At 54.5% G+C, this 15,846-nt stretch overlaps 4 protein-coding genes across 4 annotated transcripts; 1 reads left to right on the forward strand and 3 right to left on the reverse strand.

The window, feature by feature from the left end:
• Window positions 1-233: 233 nt before the first annotated feature.
• INS49_010314 (uncharacterized protein) lies at window positions 234-6,842 on the forward strand (the record flags this gene model as incomplete). Its single annotated transcript, XM_043171040.1, has 8 exons — window positions 234-420; window positions 496-519; window positions 621-1,295; window positions 1,352-2,507; window positions 2,565-2,831; window positions 4,341-4,752; window positions 4,812-6,720; window positions 6,793-6,842. The coding sequence occupies 8 exons, from the start codon at window positions 234-236 to the stop codon at window positions 6,840-6,842; spliced, it is 4,680 nt and encodes a 1,559-aa protein (XP_043025605.1).
• Window positions 6,843-8,012: 1,170 nt separating this feature from the next.
• Window positions 8,013-9,013, reverse strand: INS49_010315 (uncharacterized protein; the record flags this gene model as incomplete). The annotated part of the gene is made up of 2 exons (XM_043171041.1): window positions 8,013-8,465; window positions 8,558-9,013. 2 exons carry the CDS (start codon window positions 9,011-9,013, stop codon window positions 8,013-8,015), a joined length of 909 nt encoding a protein of 302 aa, XP_043025606.1.
• A 554-nt stretch (window positions 9,014-9,567) lies between these two features.
• INS49_010316 (uncharacterized protein) lies at window positions 9,568-13,019 on the reverse strand (the record flags this gene model as incomplete). The annotated part of the gene is made up of 4 exons (XM_043171042.1): window positions 9,568-9,626; window positions 9,690-10,402; window positions 10,476-11,046; window positions 12,335-13,019. 4 exons carry the CDS (start codon window positions 13,017-13,019, stop codon window positions 9,568-9,570), a joined length of 2,028 nt encoding a protein of 675 aa, XP_043025607.1.
• A 607-nt stretch (window positions 13,020-13,626) lies between these two features.
• INS49_010317 (uncharacterized protein) lies at window positions 13,627-14,574 on the reverse strand (the record flags this gene model as incomplete). Its single annotated transcript, XM_043171043.1, has 1 exon — window positions 13,627-14,574. The coding sequence occupies one exon, from the start codon at window positions 14,572-14,574 to the stop codon at window positions 13,627-13,629; it is 948 nt and encodes a 315-aa protein (XP_043025608.1).
• Window positions 14,575-15,846: the final 1,272 nt, after the last annotated feature.

Below are 15,846 nucleotides of genomic sequence, written 5' to 3' on the forward strand. Positions count from 1 at the left end.
TCCAAAACGGACCCACTTGCTTGTGCCTGCACTGCCGCCAAGACTTTACTGCCGCACCCCAGCTCTGGGGACAGACTGACGAAGCTTCAAACTGTCCTGAACCTCCTACAGGCGACGTACTTCTGGAGCTCTCGGGGAATTGTCAACACCAGCTCAGCTGCCTGACATCGACGACACTCCCACCCTCCTTTCCTCAGGCATAGCCTGTTTTCCTCTTCATCAATCAGCCCACCATGTCGGCTGGCGTTCCTACTCTTCTTTCTGGCAGCAGCCAGGGACAGAACACAAGAGCTCTGTTCCGTGTTATCATCCTCGTCTTGATTGCTGGAGCCGCCGTCGCCAGCCGTCTGTTCTCCGTCATCCGTGAGTACACCTGCCTCGTACCGCCCATGGAGCTCCGTCATGTCTTCAACATGATATGTAATACTGAAAAGAGCTATCAATTGCATTCTCAATTCGGTCTGCAGGAATTAAGCTAACAGCTGTCTATGGCAGGTTTCGAGAGTATCATCCACGAATGTCAGTATGCCTTCGGCTTGCGCCTCGATCGCTGCCCACCCGAGTCTTGCCTTCCCCTCAAGTACCATCCGTTCTGATCGCTGACACTGTCTCGCCCCCAGTCGACCCTTGGTTCAACTTCAGGGCGACCAAGTACCTCGTCGCAAATGGATTCTACAGCTTCTGGGACTGGTTCGACGACCGAACATGGTACCCTCTCGGCCGTGTCACCGGCGGCACTCTCTATCCGGGACTCATGGCCACCAGCGGCATCATTTACCATCTCTTCCGCCTCCTGACCATTCCCGTCGATATCCGAAACATCTGTGTCCTGCTCGCCCCGGGCTTCTCTGGTCTCACTGCTCTCGCAGCATACTGGTTGACCAACGAGCTGTCCACCTCCAAGTCGGCCGGTCTTCTGGCTGCCGCCTTCATGGGCATTGCTCCCGGGTACATTTCCAGGTCCGTCGCTGGCAGCTACGATAACGAGGCCATCGCTATCTTCCTGTTGGTGCTCACCTTCTTCCTCTGGATCAAGGCTGTCAAGCAGGGCTCTATCATGTGGGCCGCTCTGTGCGCTCTCTCCTACGACTGGATGGCCGCATCTTGGGGTGGATATACCTTTATCGACAACCTCATCGCCGTCCACAGTCTCATGCTCTGCGTTTCGGGCAGGTACAGCAACCGGCTGTACGTCGCTTATACCACCTTTTACGCGATTGGATTCCTGGGCATCATGCAAGTTCCCTTCATCAACTTCCTGGCCATCAGCACCAGCGACCACTTTGGAGCTCTCGGTAAGTCAAGAATTACGTCTACACCTACGGAGGGACTTCTTACTCATGTTGAACAGGTGTCTTTGGCCTGATGCAATTCTATGGATTCTTCAACTGGTTCACGGGCATGTTCGACCCCAAAGTGGTTAATAAGTGGCGCTGGGTGTCCTTCTTTGCCCTTATCGTGGTTGGAATTGCTGCAAACGTCGTTCTCGTCAGGACAGGCAAGATTGCAGCCTGGGGAGGACGGTTCTATTCGCTCTTCGACACCGGATATGCCAAGGTCCATATCCCCATCATTGCCTCAGTCTCGGAGCACCAGCCGACCGCCTGGCCAGCTTTCTTCTTCGACCTGAACATGCTGATCTACCTCTTCCCAGCTGGCATCTATCTGTGCTTCGACAGGCTGGGCGACGAGCACATCTTCCTCATCAGCTATGCGGTGCTTGGCAGCTACTTTGCTGGTGTCATGGTTCGTCTCATGCTCACACTTACACCCTGCGTCGTTGTCGCGGCAGCCATTGCAGCTTCGACCATCTTGGACAACTATCTGTCGGCCGAGAGCCCGGAGCCTCAAGATGATGCCGCCGAGGCCGTCGACGTCCCAGCGAAGAAGGACAAGAGCAACAAATCTAAGCACTCGGACCCGTCCAAGAAACCCATTGTTGGAATTTACAGTAAGACGTCGAAGTTGGTTGTGGCCGCGGGAATGCTTGTTTACCTCATCCTCTTCGTAATGCACTGCACCTGGGTTACATCCAACGCCTATTCCTCCCCGTCTGTTGTCTTGGCCAGTCGTATGCCCGATGGCAGTCAGCACATCATCGACGACTACCGTGAGGCCTACCAGTGGCTGCGACAGAACACCAAGGAGGATGCCAAGATCATGTCGTGGTGGGACTACGGCTACCAAATCGGTGGCATGGCGGACCGGCCCACGCTTGTCGACAACAACACCTGGAACAACACCCACATCGCGACCGTTGGCAAGGCCATGAGCTCCCGCGAGGAAGTCAGCTACCCCATCATGCGCCAGCATGAGGTTGACTACGTTCTCGTTGTTTTTGGCGGTCTCCTTGGCTACTCGGGTGATGACATCAACAAGTTCCTCTGGATGGTCAGGATTGCAGAAGGTATCTGGCCTGACGAGGTCAAGGAGCGTGACTTCTTCACGCCGCGTGGAGAGTACCGTGTGGACGACGGGGCCACCGATACCATGAAGAACTCGCTGATGTGAGCATAACCCCCTGTCTAGGCGAACCCCAGTGTCTCTTACTAACTATTTCGCAGGTACAAGATGTCATACCACAACTACCACAACCTTTTCCCCAAGGGACAGGCTACGGACCGTGTTCGTGGGGCCCGCCTGCCGTCAGAGGGTCCGGTCCTCAATACCGTCGAGGAAGCGTTCACCAGTGAGAACTGGATCATCCGCATCTACAAGGTCAAGGATCTCGACAACTTCGGTAGAGATCACAGTGCCGTGGCGGCTTTCGAGAAGGGCCACAAGAAGAAGAAGCCCGTCAAGAAGCGAGGCGCTCGAACGCTCAGAGTTGAGTAGGCAGCTGAGCAGATATAGAAACGCATGTACAAAACGAACGAAGTAGAGGGATTTTCATCAGCACTATGGATCAAGGAAAAGTGGTTCGGCAAGTCACCGATGTACAAAAGTTGATCGTCTCAATAGAAGACTCGAAGTTGTTTCATGAAGCCTTCCCTGCTACTTCGCTTCTCACTGCATGGCTTGTCCAAGAACCTAGGTATGCAGCTTCCCTTTTGAGCTCCATGGTGATATCCAAGTCTAGGAATCGTCCCAAGTTTCCACACATGGTGGTGAGAGAAGGTGAGCGAGGCTCTTATCGAACTCATATACACATTCACCCCTCAGAACTGAATGGGTTCCAAGAGAGGATCGGACGATTCTACCCTCAACACTATCTCATGTCTGAATCACTGCTCATAGTAGGGCTTTGGCTATCCCACGACTCCCCTGGCCTTGAGGCCGGCCGGTGTTCATCGGGTCTTCGTTTGGTCTTCGTTTATTCTCAAGGGTTTATCAAGGTCCAGTCACCCCGCTGCCGCTGTGAAGGACTCGCCTCAATCCATCTCTTGCTATCCTTCTTCCTCCAAAGTTGCCTGCTGTTTTGCAGTAACATCTCTTCCTTGTCCCATTGCGAATCACGCTGGGCATCTCCCATTTCCTTTCCCCCATTTCTTCTCCCTCGACACATTGATCTGCTTTCTTCGCATCCTTCCTCTACTCGAGTGTTGCCAGTCGAGGTTGCCTACCAGGGGGATCACCTTCCTTCATAGTGGACCGTCTTTCCTCTTTCTGGATTTCTGTCACCTTGAGGTCGGTCGCTTTCCCAAACGAGCAGCCAACTCCAAACGGCTGCTGCAAGACTGCGACCAGGTAGAGTGCATGTGTCTTCATCGGCCTTGATCAGTCCCAGGAAGCTCAAGTATGAAGTCGAGACGTCGTCTGTAAGCTGTGCCCAGTGCTTTCAATCCCATGCGTCAGCTCACATGATTCCACAGCTCAAGCTCAGATATCTCCATGGAGGACCGCCATGCTCACAAGCACAGCAAACACCGCCCAAGAGGTCGAACTGATCATCCGGCTGGTGAAAACGACATGGCTTTACATGCCAGCGATCACCACGATCGCCGCCGAAAGAGCTCGCATCGGTACGATGGTGATGTTGAGTCGGACGCAGATGAGGGTTTGACTCGAACCAAACCATCACGAAGGCTGTCACGCCAAGAGGAAAAGGCTTCTGTCTATCGCCAATTGAAAGAGGTTGAGAGAGTCCAGCGCGAGGTCGCACCCTCAAATCTCTCGTCTGAGGAGATACACGTCCATTACGTTCCTATCATCAGCAACTCCCCAACCAACCCTTTCAAGTCTCGTCATCAGTTGGGATTGCCTTCCAACAAACATGAGATCCACAAGTCCAAGCCACAGCCCGACAGCGACACAGACATACATTCAACCGTGCCACGCACCAGCAGACTTGAACGAGCTCGTTCCCCCTCTCAGGAACGTTCTCGCAAGAGTTCACCCAGACGTTCTAAGCACGGCCACGAGAAGCATGGCAAGCACGGGAAGAAAGTAGACCCGTATCTCGAGCCTCTGAAGCAGCGTTGGATCTGCTACCAGTGCGGCAGGATCAGGTCTGACAAGATAGGAGAGCGTCACCCTCTCGCGGTCGATCAGAAGATGCAGCCCAATTGGTGTGGCCGTTGTCGCATCACCCATGAGTGCAAGGGCAAACCGCTTACTTGGTACGGCCAGCGCCACTACTGCTGGGGATGTGGCATCGTCCGCTCTGAGAAATACCACCGCGAGAACGAACTCAAGCCAGGCCAATCCTCGGGGCCCAACTACTGCAAGCCCTGTCGAGAGGCATCGCCTGGCTACGAGCACAACCTTCGTGAGGCAAGCGAGATTGGCGGCGAAGCCACCAGTTTCAACAAGGTACGCATCGAATCCCGTATGACTCCCAGCGTGTTCAGCCATTGACCATTTATCGACAGGCATTCATGCGCCAGGTGCACGACGCCAACCTCAGCGACATCGAGGAGGACAAGGACGACAACGCCAGCACGTCCAAACGCGCACCGGGAAAGGAGAACGACGCTCGCGCGGGCCTTCTCAAGTCCAGGGAGGCCACAAGCTCTATGCTCAAGAACCGCTCCTTCAAGACCAAGACGTCTTCTGAGACGTCCTCCGACGGCAACGCGACCCTCAAGAAGCTCAAAGAGATGCATCTCGAGGCAGACAAGACGCTCAACTTTGGAGGCAAGGCTGGACACGGAGGAGCTCGCCTCTCTGCTGGCTCTTCCTACAAGCCCCCTTCTGTGGAGTCTGTGTCTGGTTGCAGCTCTGTGGTCGGAGGCGATGTGAAGACCTATCACGTTTCCCATCACGACACCGCGAACCTGGCTCGAGCCAGTGGAAACGGTGACTTTGAGATGAAAGACGCTGGCTTCGATACTGCAGACAAGGCTTGTCAGGCAGACATCAGCTCCACCATTCGAGCTTATCCCAGCGGACCTGACACAGCAGCCTCACCCATGGACATCCACCAGAGCGACTCTGGCAGCAGGCCCACCGCTTGCGGTACCACCGATTCTGGAATTTCTCGTAAATTCCGGTCCGGCACCTCGAGGACGTCGGCTTCGTCCATCCGCTTTCGTGCTCGGCGCAACCCTGCGGAGACAAGCACCGGAAGTCCCCCAGAGAGGGACGGTTTCGCTGTTGAAGGGAACATCGGTGATAAGCTACGGTACAATTCTCTTGTCTCAGGCGCCTGGGCTCAGCAGCCGGTCTACAATGGCTCTCAGGAGATGCCTGCGCAAGGAACCTTTGGAAGTGCTCATCAGTTCGACAGCATGGCAGGCGGGTACGCCAATGGCCAGAAGTTGACTGATTTCCTGATGCCGCCCACTCCTCCCATCGAGTCCCACTGGCAGAATACCGGTACCCAGCAGCAGAATCTCAACTGTGACCCATACATGATGAACCAACATGAATGGGCGGCCCAGTCGTGTCAACCATCCGCTCCCAAGGCCTACGGCCACAGAATGAGCCCAGGCAAGCCTGGCGCTTATGGAGTTCACTACGGTACTGGTGGCTTTGGCCCTAGAGCTGGCGCAGAGTATGTCACCAACCCGGGCTACTTCAGCCGCCCTCACAACGGGTTCAACTCTGCTGCCCACTTCAGCGATGCCCACTGTCGTCGTGACTTCTCTGGAGACTCTTACTACGATCCACCCGCTGAGGACCAGTTCGAGTACAACAATCCCTCGCACGCAGGCGGTGGCTTTTCGCAGCCCCAGCAGAACTACCAGCCTCAACAAAGCTACCAGTATGGACACCAGGACGAGTCCGTTCCAAGACCACAGTACGTACCTCAGTCGCAATACGGTACCCAGACTCAGCACAGTGCCCAGAATCAGTACGGTTTCCAGAGCCAACCTGGAAACTGGGACAAGGGCAATGGCAATGGCTTTTCCCAACAAGGCCCAGCCTTCGGAGGAGACAGCGGCTACTCTGCTCCAAAGGACTTCGACTTCTCATTCATCGGCCAGGGCAACAACAGCGAATGGGCCGCCAATACCTACGTCCCCACCCACGAGGAGATCAACGCCTACATGGAGCGGAACTGCACGAACCCGGGCCCGCAGACGACGACGACCCCCCGCGCTGAGCCGCAATGGACGATCTACGAGGATGAGGACGACGGCGCCGCTCGGGAGCAGCAGCAGCAAGGGTATGATCCCCGCGTAGGTGCGAGTGCGTGGAGCGACGGCAAGACTTCTGTCCACCATGTCAGCTCGACAACGCCGGGAAACACGGTGACCATACTCTCGATCCGCGAGATCACAAGTGATGAGGATCTCTCTGCCAAGTTTGGAGGAGGTGGTGGTGATGACGATGAGGGTAAGTTTCTGAGCCCTTGAACCTGCTAATGTGAGGGATGAGCTCGCTGACTTGTGCCTTTTGGGATTACAGACCGCAACAGCGATGCCTTTTCGTCTCTGACTGCCATCCAAGCAGGCTGAACACTGCTTTTTGCGCGCTGACCTCTTTCTGCCTACATGGCGTAAGTCTCCTCACCTTCGACCAAACAGAAGAGCACAGAATGTTGGGACTGACAAATACGTGACGCAGTTGTACAATCGGTCAAAGGATCGAATCTTCCCAACAGGACTACTGTTTACCTACCAATAGCGCTTGCGCCTCGGTGAAAAGCTCTGTGCTTACTGTCCATCAACGACAACCGCTAATGACTCTCACGACAATGCTGCACGACATGTCTTGAGGAACACAACACGAAGAAACACTTCTGTCTGAAATTGCCCAAAAAAATACTTGCCAGCAAAACAAATGCCAACGATCAAGTTTGTCATGCTGGCCAATCGATCGCAGCATCGGTGCTGCTCGGGACATTGCGGATCCCCTTAATTCCTTCTGTCTCGCCAGCAAGCTCTGCTGGCAGCCCCTTTTCTCCGGACATTGCTGGAGATAGGCAGGGGCATTCTGCGGCTCTCTGTGCTGCTGCTACAAACCAAGCCGTCCTTGCGCGAACATCTGGCTCGAGGTCTCCTTGTATGAGCCCTTACGACGAATGACGAAGATGACGGCTATGATGGGCGATTGAAACTCTGGATGAGGCCACCAAGATTGAAATGAAGGCTTAATGAACCTAAGGGTTCATGTCTACGGTGGAAGTGGTCTCTGATTGATAGCTCCTGACGATGATGTCTGTAGCTGCGTTTCTTTTTATGATTTTCCCTCTGCTTTATCTGTTTTGAATTGTATTCCTGTCTGCAAAAGGTTGTTGGCTCCCCGGAAGGCGGGTGGCTATGTGCTCATATGGTTTTGGATTCGCTCGAGTCCACCTGGATACTGACTCCCTGTACATATTTACCAGCATCATTAGCTGTCAGAAGTTCTGTGGCTATCAACGCCAATCACTTAGACTTGAGAACATGATACCAAATAAGGTCCTCCAATCTTTGCCATTGATACACCATAACACACTGATACTCTGTGAATGGGGAACTGTTCGTGCGTAATTAAGAATGTGGTATCATTTCCCCGTTCTGCACAGGATATCTATCATCTGCACTTCCAGCCTATGCCTCAAGATTGGCACATCATCACTGCGCCATGAGCTACCTGGATCCTGATTGATGGATGTTACTCAAACAAGCCAAACTCGTCATTCCCTAATCCTCGGCCCCGAGTGACGCAGTGTCTTGTACCTCAGCCGTGCCCGACGTTGCGCCCTGTGGCTCGCCCCCATCCGCACCACCCTCTGCCTTCCTGCTCCTCCGTTTCCGCTTCTTCTTGGCAGGCTGCTCTGATAATGCGTCGTCCTTGGGCTTCTCTTCCTGTTTTGGTTTTGAGCCGCTCTCCTGCTGCTCTTGTGGCTTCTTCTTCGGCTTCTTCACCGACAATGGGTTCGGACCCTTCTCGCCCTTCCTCTTCTTTTTCTTCTTCTTTGGCTCCTCGTCCTTCTTTTCTGCTGCGTCGTCGTCGTCGCTCCCCTCGCTATCGTCGCCGTCCCCTCGTTTCCTCTTCTCCCCGGGTGCTGGGTCGGACTGCTTCAGCTCCGCGCGGAACTTGGCCCTCTCGCCCTTCTGGACTACCCTCGTTGTTGCTCCGGCCATGGGCTCGAGCTGTTTTTGCGCGCACGGTTAGCGTCTGTCAATTCACATCCCAGCCCCACCGAGCAGTGGGCGCATAGAAGATTCAGCGGAGTAAGACTCACAATCATGACCGACCGGCTGATATACACCAGCGGCACGCCGGGGATCCCCCTCATCTTGGCCCTGACCTCCGGGTCCTGGCTGGCGACGACGTAGCGGTGCTTGTTCTTGGGGCCGACGACGCCGCCCAGGCACTCAAGCGTGGAGCAGGGCTCCGGGAACTCCTCCGGGTGGTGGCCGCACCGCCGGCGCTCGTAGTCCTTTGCCTTGTCGATGACCCTGGCCACGCCGGGCTCCTTGTTCTGCGCGTACAGGTGGCGCATCGAGCACTGCGTGATCAGGATCTTGACCTCGCCGTGCAGGGTGTTGGAGAGGTACTGCGGCAGGTCCATGGCGAAGCGGTGGGCATCCTTGACGAGTTCGGCATCGACGAGGACCTGATAGGGCTGGCGGAAGCCGAATGCGAGCTCGAACTGCTTGAGCAGTTTGCGGTATTGTTTTGAGCGTTTACCTCTCATGCTGGGCGGTCAGGTGTTGGGATTGGATTGTGTTGCGTTGTATGGAGAGGCGTCGTGGCGCCGTGGCGGAGGAAGAATACGGCTTGGTGACAGAATGATCGAGAATGAGGTTGGTGGTGGGATACTGGGCTCTGCATGTCGCAAAGTCAAGTTTGGAGTTGGGTCCTCTCAAAATATTTCGTTATCGTAGCTTCCCGCTTATCAGGCGGCAGGTTCCCTGAGGTACATACGGTGCAGCCGTCTACTTGCCCCACCGTTTTTTTTATGACAGCGGCTGATCAGCAAAATAAGGTTGCAGTGAGCCGCTAATGGCCGCTGTAACTGCAGCAATCCGTCTAAGTAAGTCAGGACCGCGGGCGAGGCGATTCAGAAACTCCAAAACTCCCAGTGCTGAATCCATGTTTTACCCTCGATCTCATATCCCTTCCAAGCCGCCCACAAGAGAGCACGCAGCCCCATGAGAGTAAGGACCACCAGACTCCAGCCTCTCTCCGGCCTGGGTCTGAACAGATCATTGCTGCCATGACTCCCGACAGTCCCAGCCAACATGGTGATCACGCATCATCATTTCGCGTGCACAGCGCTGCCACAACAGTGATATCATCCAGCTTGCCTGACAGCCAGAATGTTAGCATTTTGCGCCCCTTCATGAAAATTGAGATCAGATCAAACTCACCTCCCTCACTCGGCAGGCCCTCGTCGATCGCGTGTTCCATGAACGGGCTCTCCGCGAAGGGGTCCAGCGCGATCGTCTTGGCAGCCAGCATCAGCTCCTCGGCCACAAATGCCATGGATCCACTCCCGCCGGGGTTGTCGCTGCTCCTTGTCCTCCTCCCCACATCCCCTGCCGCCCACCTCTTGACACTGTTACTCACGTTCTCCACGATCTCGTGCGACCACAGGTTATCAATCACCCCATCCGACATCGCCAGGACCACATCCCCCTCCTCGATCGGTACCTGGTCCAGCACTGCGTTCTGCACCGGCGTGTCCGGGCTGTTGGTCCCCAGCTGCCGCGGGCAGTCGAACCAGTGCCACTGCTCCTTGGTCTTGAACACCAGCTCCCCCGAGCTCGGCCGCACCACCATCACCTGCGAGTCGCCTAGGTTTGTCACGTACAGCACCGGCGCGGTCTTGCTGCTCTCGCCCGTTGCTACGGGCTTCCCCGGCTCCGCATCTTCTACCGCCTTGTAGAACAGCTGTGCTCCTGTGGCTGTCGTAGTTCCCTGCCAGTCGGGCCCTGACGTCGCTTCTTTCGTCTGTTCGTAAGCCTTCTCCAGGTACGCCACAGGGTCCGGCTGGTAGGGGGGATCGCTCGGTCCTCGTGGTCGCGACGCGTCTTCACTCATTGCCATCGCCCAGAAATGTAGGATCAGTCTCGCCCACAGCCTATATCTCAATCGTCAGCCCCGGCAATTTCCTCACGTCTGGGAACCCAGCTAGCGGTAGAAAAGAGACATACCCGGCATGGCCCCTCGGCCGGGCGCTCCACGCACCCACGCCGTCGTTGGCGCCAACGAAGTACTCGCTGGCGAAGGCGGCATCGTCCCCGTTCGTCCACCCCGTGATCAGCTGGCCGTTGACCTTGGGCCGGCGGTCGCGGCTCTGGTGATGCGTGCTGAGGGGATCGCTGAAGGAGCCCGAGGGCGGGGAGAGGAAGGGAGGAGGGAAGGGCCTCGGCGCGCGCTTGGCGAAGAGGGAAATGCCCGTCTCGAACCGGTATGGGAGCCTGGGCGGGGGCGCCGCGATGGTCCGGGACTTGTCTTGCTCGCGTATGTTCCTGTCGTGATCCTGCCCATCGGGTTCCTGTGCGTTGTGCGAGCCACTGCCGGCCTCTGAGGCCTGCGCGGCATCAAGGGCGTTTGTTGAGGATGACGAGAACAGCTCTCGTTCATGGCGGGATGAGGAGACACATGGCGACGAGAAGTGGCCGCGCGACGCGGAATAGAGCAGGGCCTTCCGGAGCTGGTGAGGGATGGAAGCCGATTGTGGGAGGAATAATCTCCTCATCCCAGCGATGAGGCGCTTCAGAACTCGAGGGAGCCGTGGTCAGTGTTGCTCGCAACCTCGCGGGATCTGGAAAATTGTTGAAGATCTCGCTGCTGCTTGCTTGGTTGGGAATTGCCGTCGCAGTGGTACGAGGGTGCGATAAGCCTATCGCCGCGGGAGCTTAAAGTGGTATTCAGGGATTACGCAGGGGGGTCGGGCCGCAGATCGTCACCCGAGCAGAAGAAACATTCCGATGGGCTGTCAACTGCTGTTTCCCTGACAATCGCAGATCTTCAATACGATTCCCGAGTGTATGTTTCAAGAAGGAAAATAGGCCCTGAAAGAAAGATTGAAGGAAGAGAGGATCATTGCCATGAGGACCTCACTCTGCCTGCTCTCCCGAATTGTCAGCCGCTTGGGCCGGTCATCGGCCTCTTGAATGGGGATAGCCCTTGATCATTAAACCCCCAGCAGTCTGAGTGGCCCTGCCCTTCCATCGAACCATTGGCAGACAGTCATCCAGGTATCTCGCCTTCCTCTCTTGCCTTTCAGACTGCATGACAGATTTTGAAAACCAGGGGCTCTGAAGGAATCCATCTTTCAATGCCTTGGGTCTGTATTCTAGATGCCTTTCTCTACAAGATTTGAGCCGCGACTGGTAAACATCTGCAAATCTTTCGAACAGGTTTTGTGATATGTTTTGGTTCAGTTGCTGCTCACGAGAACATACTACAGACTATAGACTACAAATCAATGGAGCTTCTCTAACTTCTGTTCTCTCCCATACGCCTCTCACAATCAGTCATTTCTAGTTAACCTTTATCTGCTTTAAATAAACAAGGTGATGTTGAGTTGTTCAACAATCTACTTTGCTTTGTTCATCCATCCCTTCAACGAATGCTATCAATAGTTGAGTTGCTTTGTAAACTGGACAATGCTTTGGTTGGATATTTATGAAATTTACGCAAGCCTGGAAAACCCACCCTTCAAATTCCTGTCTGGTCATTCCACACTATTGAGTATTTGCGGAAGGACAAGAAGTAGCCAAATAGACCAGCTTGGGCGGAATTTTACGAGAAAGTGGTTCATAGCTCCGGTTCGATGAATGTCTTGGTAGCTTGAACAATTGTATTTTCTATTTGAAAGACCAGCCCTCTATGTATCATCACTTTGGGGGGGGGGGGTTGAATAAGAGGAGTATTCTTCTCAAGCTCTAACCACAGCTTCTTCATGCCAATCCTTGTTCCCTGGGTAGAGTTGAATAGAGCAAAGTGACAAGACAACAACATCCAAATACCACAGGCATAGGAAACTCCGTAATCCCTCACACACCAATCTGCAGCTGCCGCGCAACGCTCTCCATGATCTCTGGGAACAACGCATCCACATCCCGCAATGAGTCCACCAAGATGACGTCTCTCTCCTCCTCAAGCGGCTCCTGGATGTCCGCAACCTTGTACGCCATGATCCTCTCAGCCAGCCGCGGCTCCTCCGCACCTGGCGTCCTCCCAGAGAGGGTCTCCTCCGTGATATGCAGGATGACGAACACGGGCTTGACGGACTGAGCCAGCATGGCGTCGCGGATAGCATCCCGCGCGGGCTTGCGCATGTGGTACAGGGAGATGACCGCGGCGCATTTCTGCTGCTGCTGTGTTGTCCCATCGGGCACCTCCCTCCCAAGCGCCTCGGCCCCTGGCCTGGGCTCTTCGCCGGCATCTGGCTCATTATTGCTCGCCAGGAAGCCCAGCCGCAGCAGCTTGGACGACCAGATCCGCTCGAAGACCTTGCCGTAGTCAAAGCCCCGCTTCGCCTGGGACCGCGCCCCGAAGGTTGCGGCGTTGTGGGCCATTTCAGCCTTGATCCAGGGGCAGCCCAGCGCATTTGATAGGGAGACTGCGAGTGTCTCCTTGCCTGTGACGTGAGTCCCAGATAGGAGCACGGCGTAGGAGGGTGAGGTGGAGGAGGACGAGGCGGGCTTCGCTCGAGTTAGCCCCGGCATGTCGATATCCACGTGCATGACGGCTGACTATGCCTCAGGATTGAAACGTATTGATACAACGCTGGAGCAATAGATGTATTCCGTTCTGAAAGTCACCCTGAAGATCCTTGACCCAATCATGGAGGTGTGGTCCAATTTGAGGTCTATGGTGTTGATTTGAAGGCTTCCCCCGCTGGCAGCCTACTCGCCCTGCATACCAATTGAGCCGCAGGATTCGATGGGCAAAGTTGAATACGACTGGTTCCTGTCAGCACTAAACTCTGCTGCACGCGGTGAAATCCGCAGTGCTGTATTTTATTCCTTGTATCTAGACGGTGAATCAAGGCTAAGATTTCTCGATTGATTTACACTAAACTTTGAAGAGTACGAATACATGACATTGAAGTTCACATACACGTGAAACCTTGTGCTCTTGTCCATTTCACAAATCACACTGTGTCACAGGATCTCTGGTCAGAGTTCCTGCCACTGTTGAGTCAAATCATTTACGCCACAATTGAGCACCTCTCGTGTGCCGGTACTCAAGCTTTAGGACACCATGCACCACCGGTAGCTGATGCATACTTTCGCTAACCCAGCTCAAAATCTCCATATTAGATCCCCAATGGAACAGGAAAAAGATAGATCATTCTGCCAACAGGGTTTCTAGCACTTCAGCAGGCGTCCGAGTAGGTGCGGCGAGCTGCAGTACCTCCTTGCTGGTTGTGGAAGCCATGCATTTCCCCTCCCACGCCGTTACTGGAGCATTCTTGAGGGACAACATGAGGTGCCTGTCTCCTTGAATCACTGAGCTGGCCATAGACTCAAGGAATGACAAGTCCTTGTAGCTGACACTCTGCACTTTGGTCCCGATGTGATCCTCAACCATCTTCACAATCTGCTCTCCCGTAATATCCTCAGGGCCATTTATAACATATCTGGCATTATTGTGCACAGTAGTGTCCTCTTGACACAACAGCTGGGCTGCCAAGACCCCGACATCGTAAGCCTCGACAATGCCAACCGGGGCATCTTGAGATGCAATCAACTTGAGCGTGTTTTGTTGTCCAGTTTCGCGATACTGCTTGATCAGCTCGGCAGCCGAAGACAAGTACAGAGTGGAAAATATATTCGGTTGCAGTGAAGTCCACTGTAAGGCTCTAAATTCAGGCGAGCTGAGAAGCGCTTCGATGGCCCAGTGCGAACGTGGGTAGTAGGCCTCGCAGTCCGGTCGGACATTCGGTGCGGTCGTGGAGATCCGTACGACATATTGGACGCCTGCTTTGAGAGCGGCAAGATGGAACGTGGACTCGTCAGGAAACTGAGTTGGCTGGTTGTGGGGTGCAATGAACACCCTTACGACTTCGTGCTCGCGCAGCCAGTCAGCGGTGATGTCAACCCAATTTTTCTCCAATACGACAACACCAGATAGTGTAGCAAGCCTTTGTGCGACCGGGCTAGCCAAAGAACGTGTGAGGGCAACGACTCGATGACCGGACAAGGCACCGCCAGAACCGAGCAGTTTCGGCAGCGTTTCAACAACACCTCGGCCGGTGTTGCCAGTCGCGCCAACAACTAGAATGGTAGGAGCCATGTCGACCAAACCACTATGATCAGGGAAAAGGTCAGTCGAAAGAATGCATGGTAGGCGGAGAAAGCAGGTCTTCTGCAATTGAGTCAGTTGAGCAACTGCATCGACTGGGGCTGGTTCCTGAAGTCACATGTGTGGTAAGTACTACTTTCTTGACAACACCTGGGTCAGCCTACAACAGGTCTTGTATTACAAATTTGAAATCTCAATCATAGTAATGGTGACCAGTTTTGACTATTTGTCAGGCCGCAAGAAGGGGAGTTCACCATGACTAAGATTGCGTAACAACCCCGGAGCCCATCTGGTTTTCGGCCGACAGATGGACGGGTCTTGTGCCGAATCCGTCAATAGAATAAGTACTTCTCGTTCAAATTAGTGTAATTAATGAACCGCATCTTGGCGAGTCAAATTCGATGTGTAAATTTGTGCTTAATGCTAGGGGAGGTCCAAGTGGTAGACAGAGAAGTTGCACCGGCCAACAACAGTGGCATCTTGCCATCCGCCTCCTATGCAGTAGGTATGACACTGACCGGCCGAAATACGGACGAAAGAAGCCAAGCCAATTCGCCCGAGATTTTGAACAGGCTGACTAAACACGCGAGGTTGGGATCACTTATCTCCCCCACTCACGCACGGAGACATATTCAACTCGTCTTTACGTTTTTACAGCTGGACTATGTAAATCTTAGGGTGGTCGAGAGTGACGGTGGGGACACGCATCAGCCATTCAACGTTGCTGGAAGACACTCCTCGAGCGACTGATCAGCACTCATGTCTTGCGATCAAAAGAAAATACACGGGAATCAATCATTGGCAACTCTAGATACTACTGAGTAGCTCCGCTTGGTCTTCGTGGAAACGACTGATGTATGGATCGCCAGTGTCAGCCTGGGTTCACTGGCCAAGAGCAGGACGGCGTAACCGCATGGCGAGAATTGTTCGAGCCCTGATGATCAGTGTCACCTACAACCTAAATTATGAGCATGTCATGGCCCAGAGCCGCTCATCTAGACTCCCGCAGCTGGACCGGGACCTAGACCCCGAAGAGGACCACACAGGTAGCAGATTGAGGTACGGGGTGAACGGGCGAGGACCAGGCATTTGATGACGGGAAAGGAGAGCAGCTCTCACACTCTCCAATGAACTACAGCTAGTCGATGAGGCTCATGTGCCTCTGGACTGCAAAGAGAAAGCTCCTGGCTTGGGCTGGGCTGGACATGGTGGTCCTACGCCGTGACAAACGTTGTTGGCAGCTGGCAATCAGCTGCGGCCCAG

This window comes from Diaporthe citri (genome assembly GCF_014595645.1).
Source record: "Diaporthe citri strain NFHF-8-4 chromosome Unknown scaffold_4, whole genome shotgun sequence".
Taxonomy (NCBI): domain Eukaryota; kingdom Fungi; phylum Ascomycota; class Sordariomycetes; order Diaporthales; family Diaporthaceae; genus Diaporthe; species Diaporthe citri.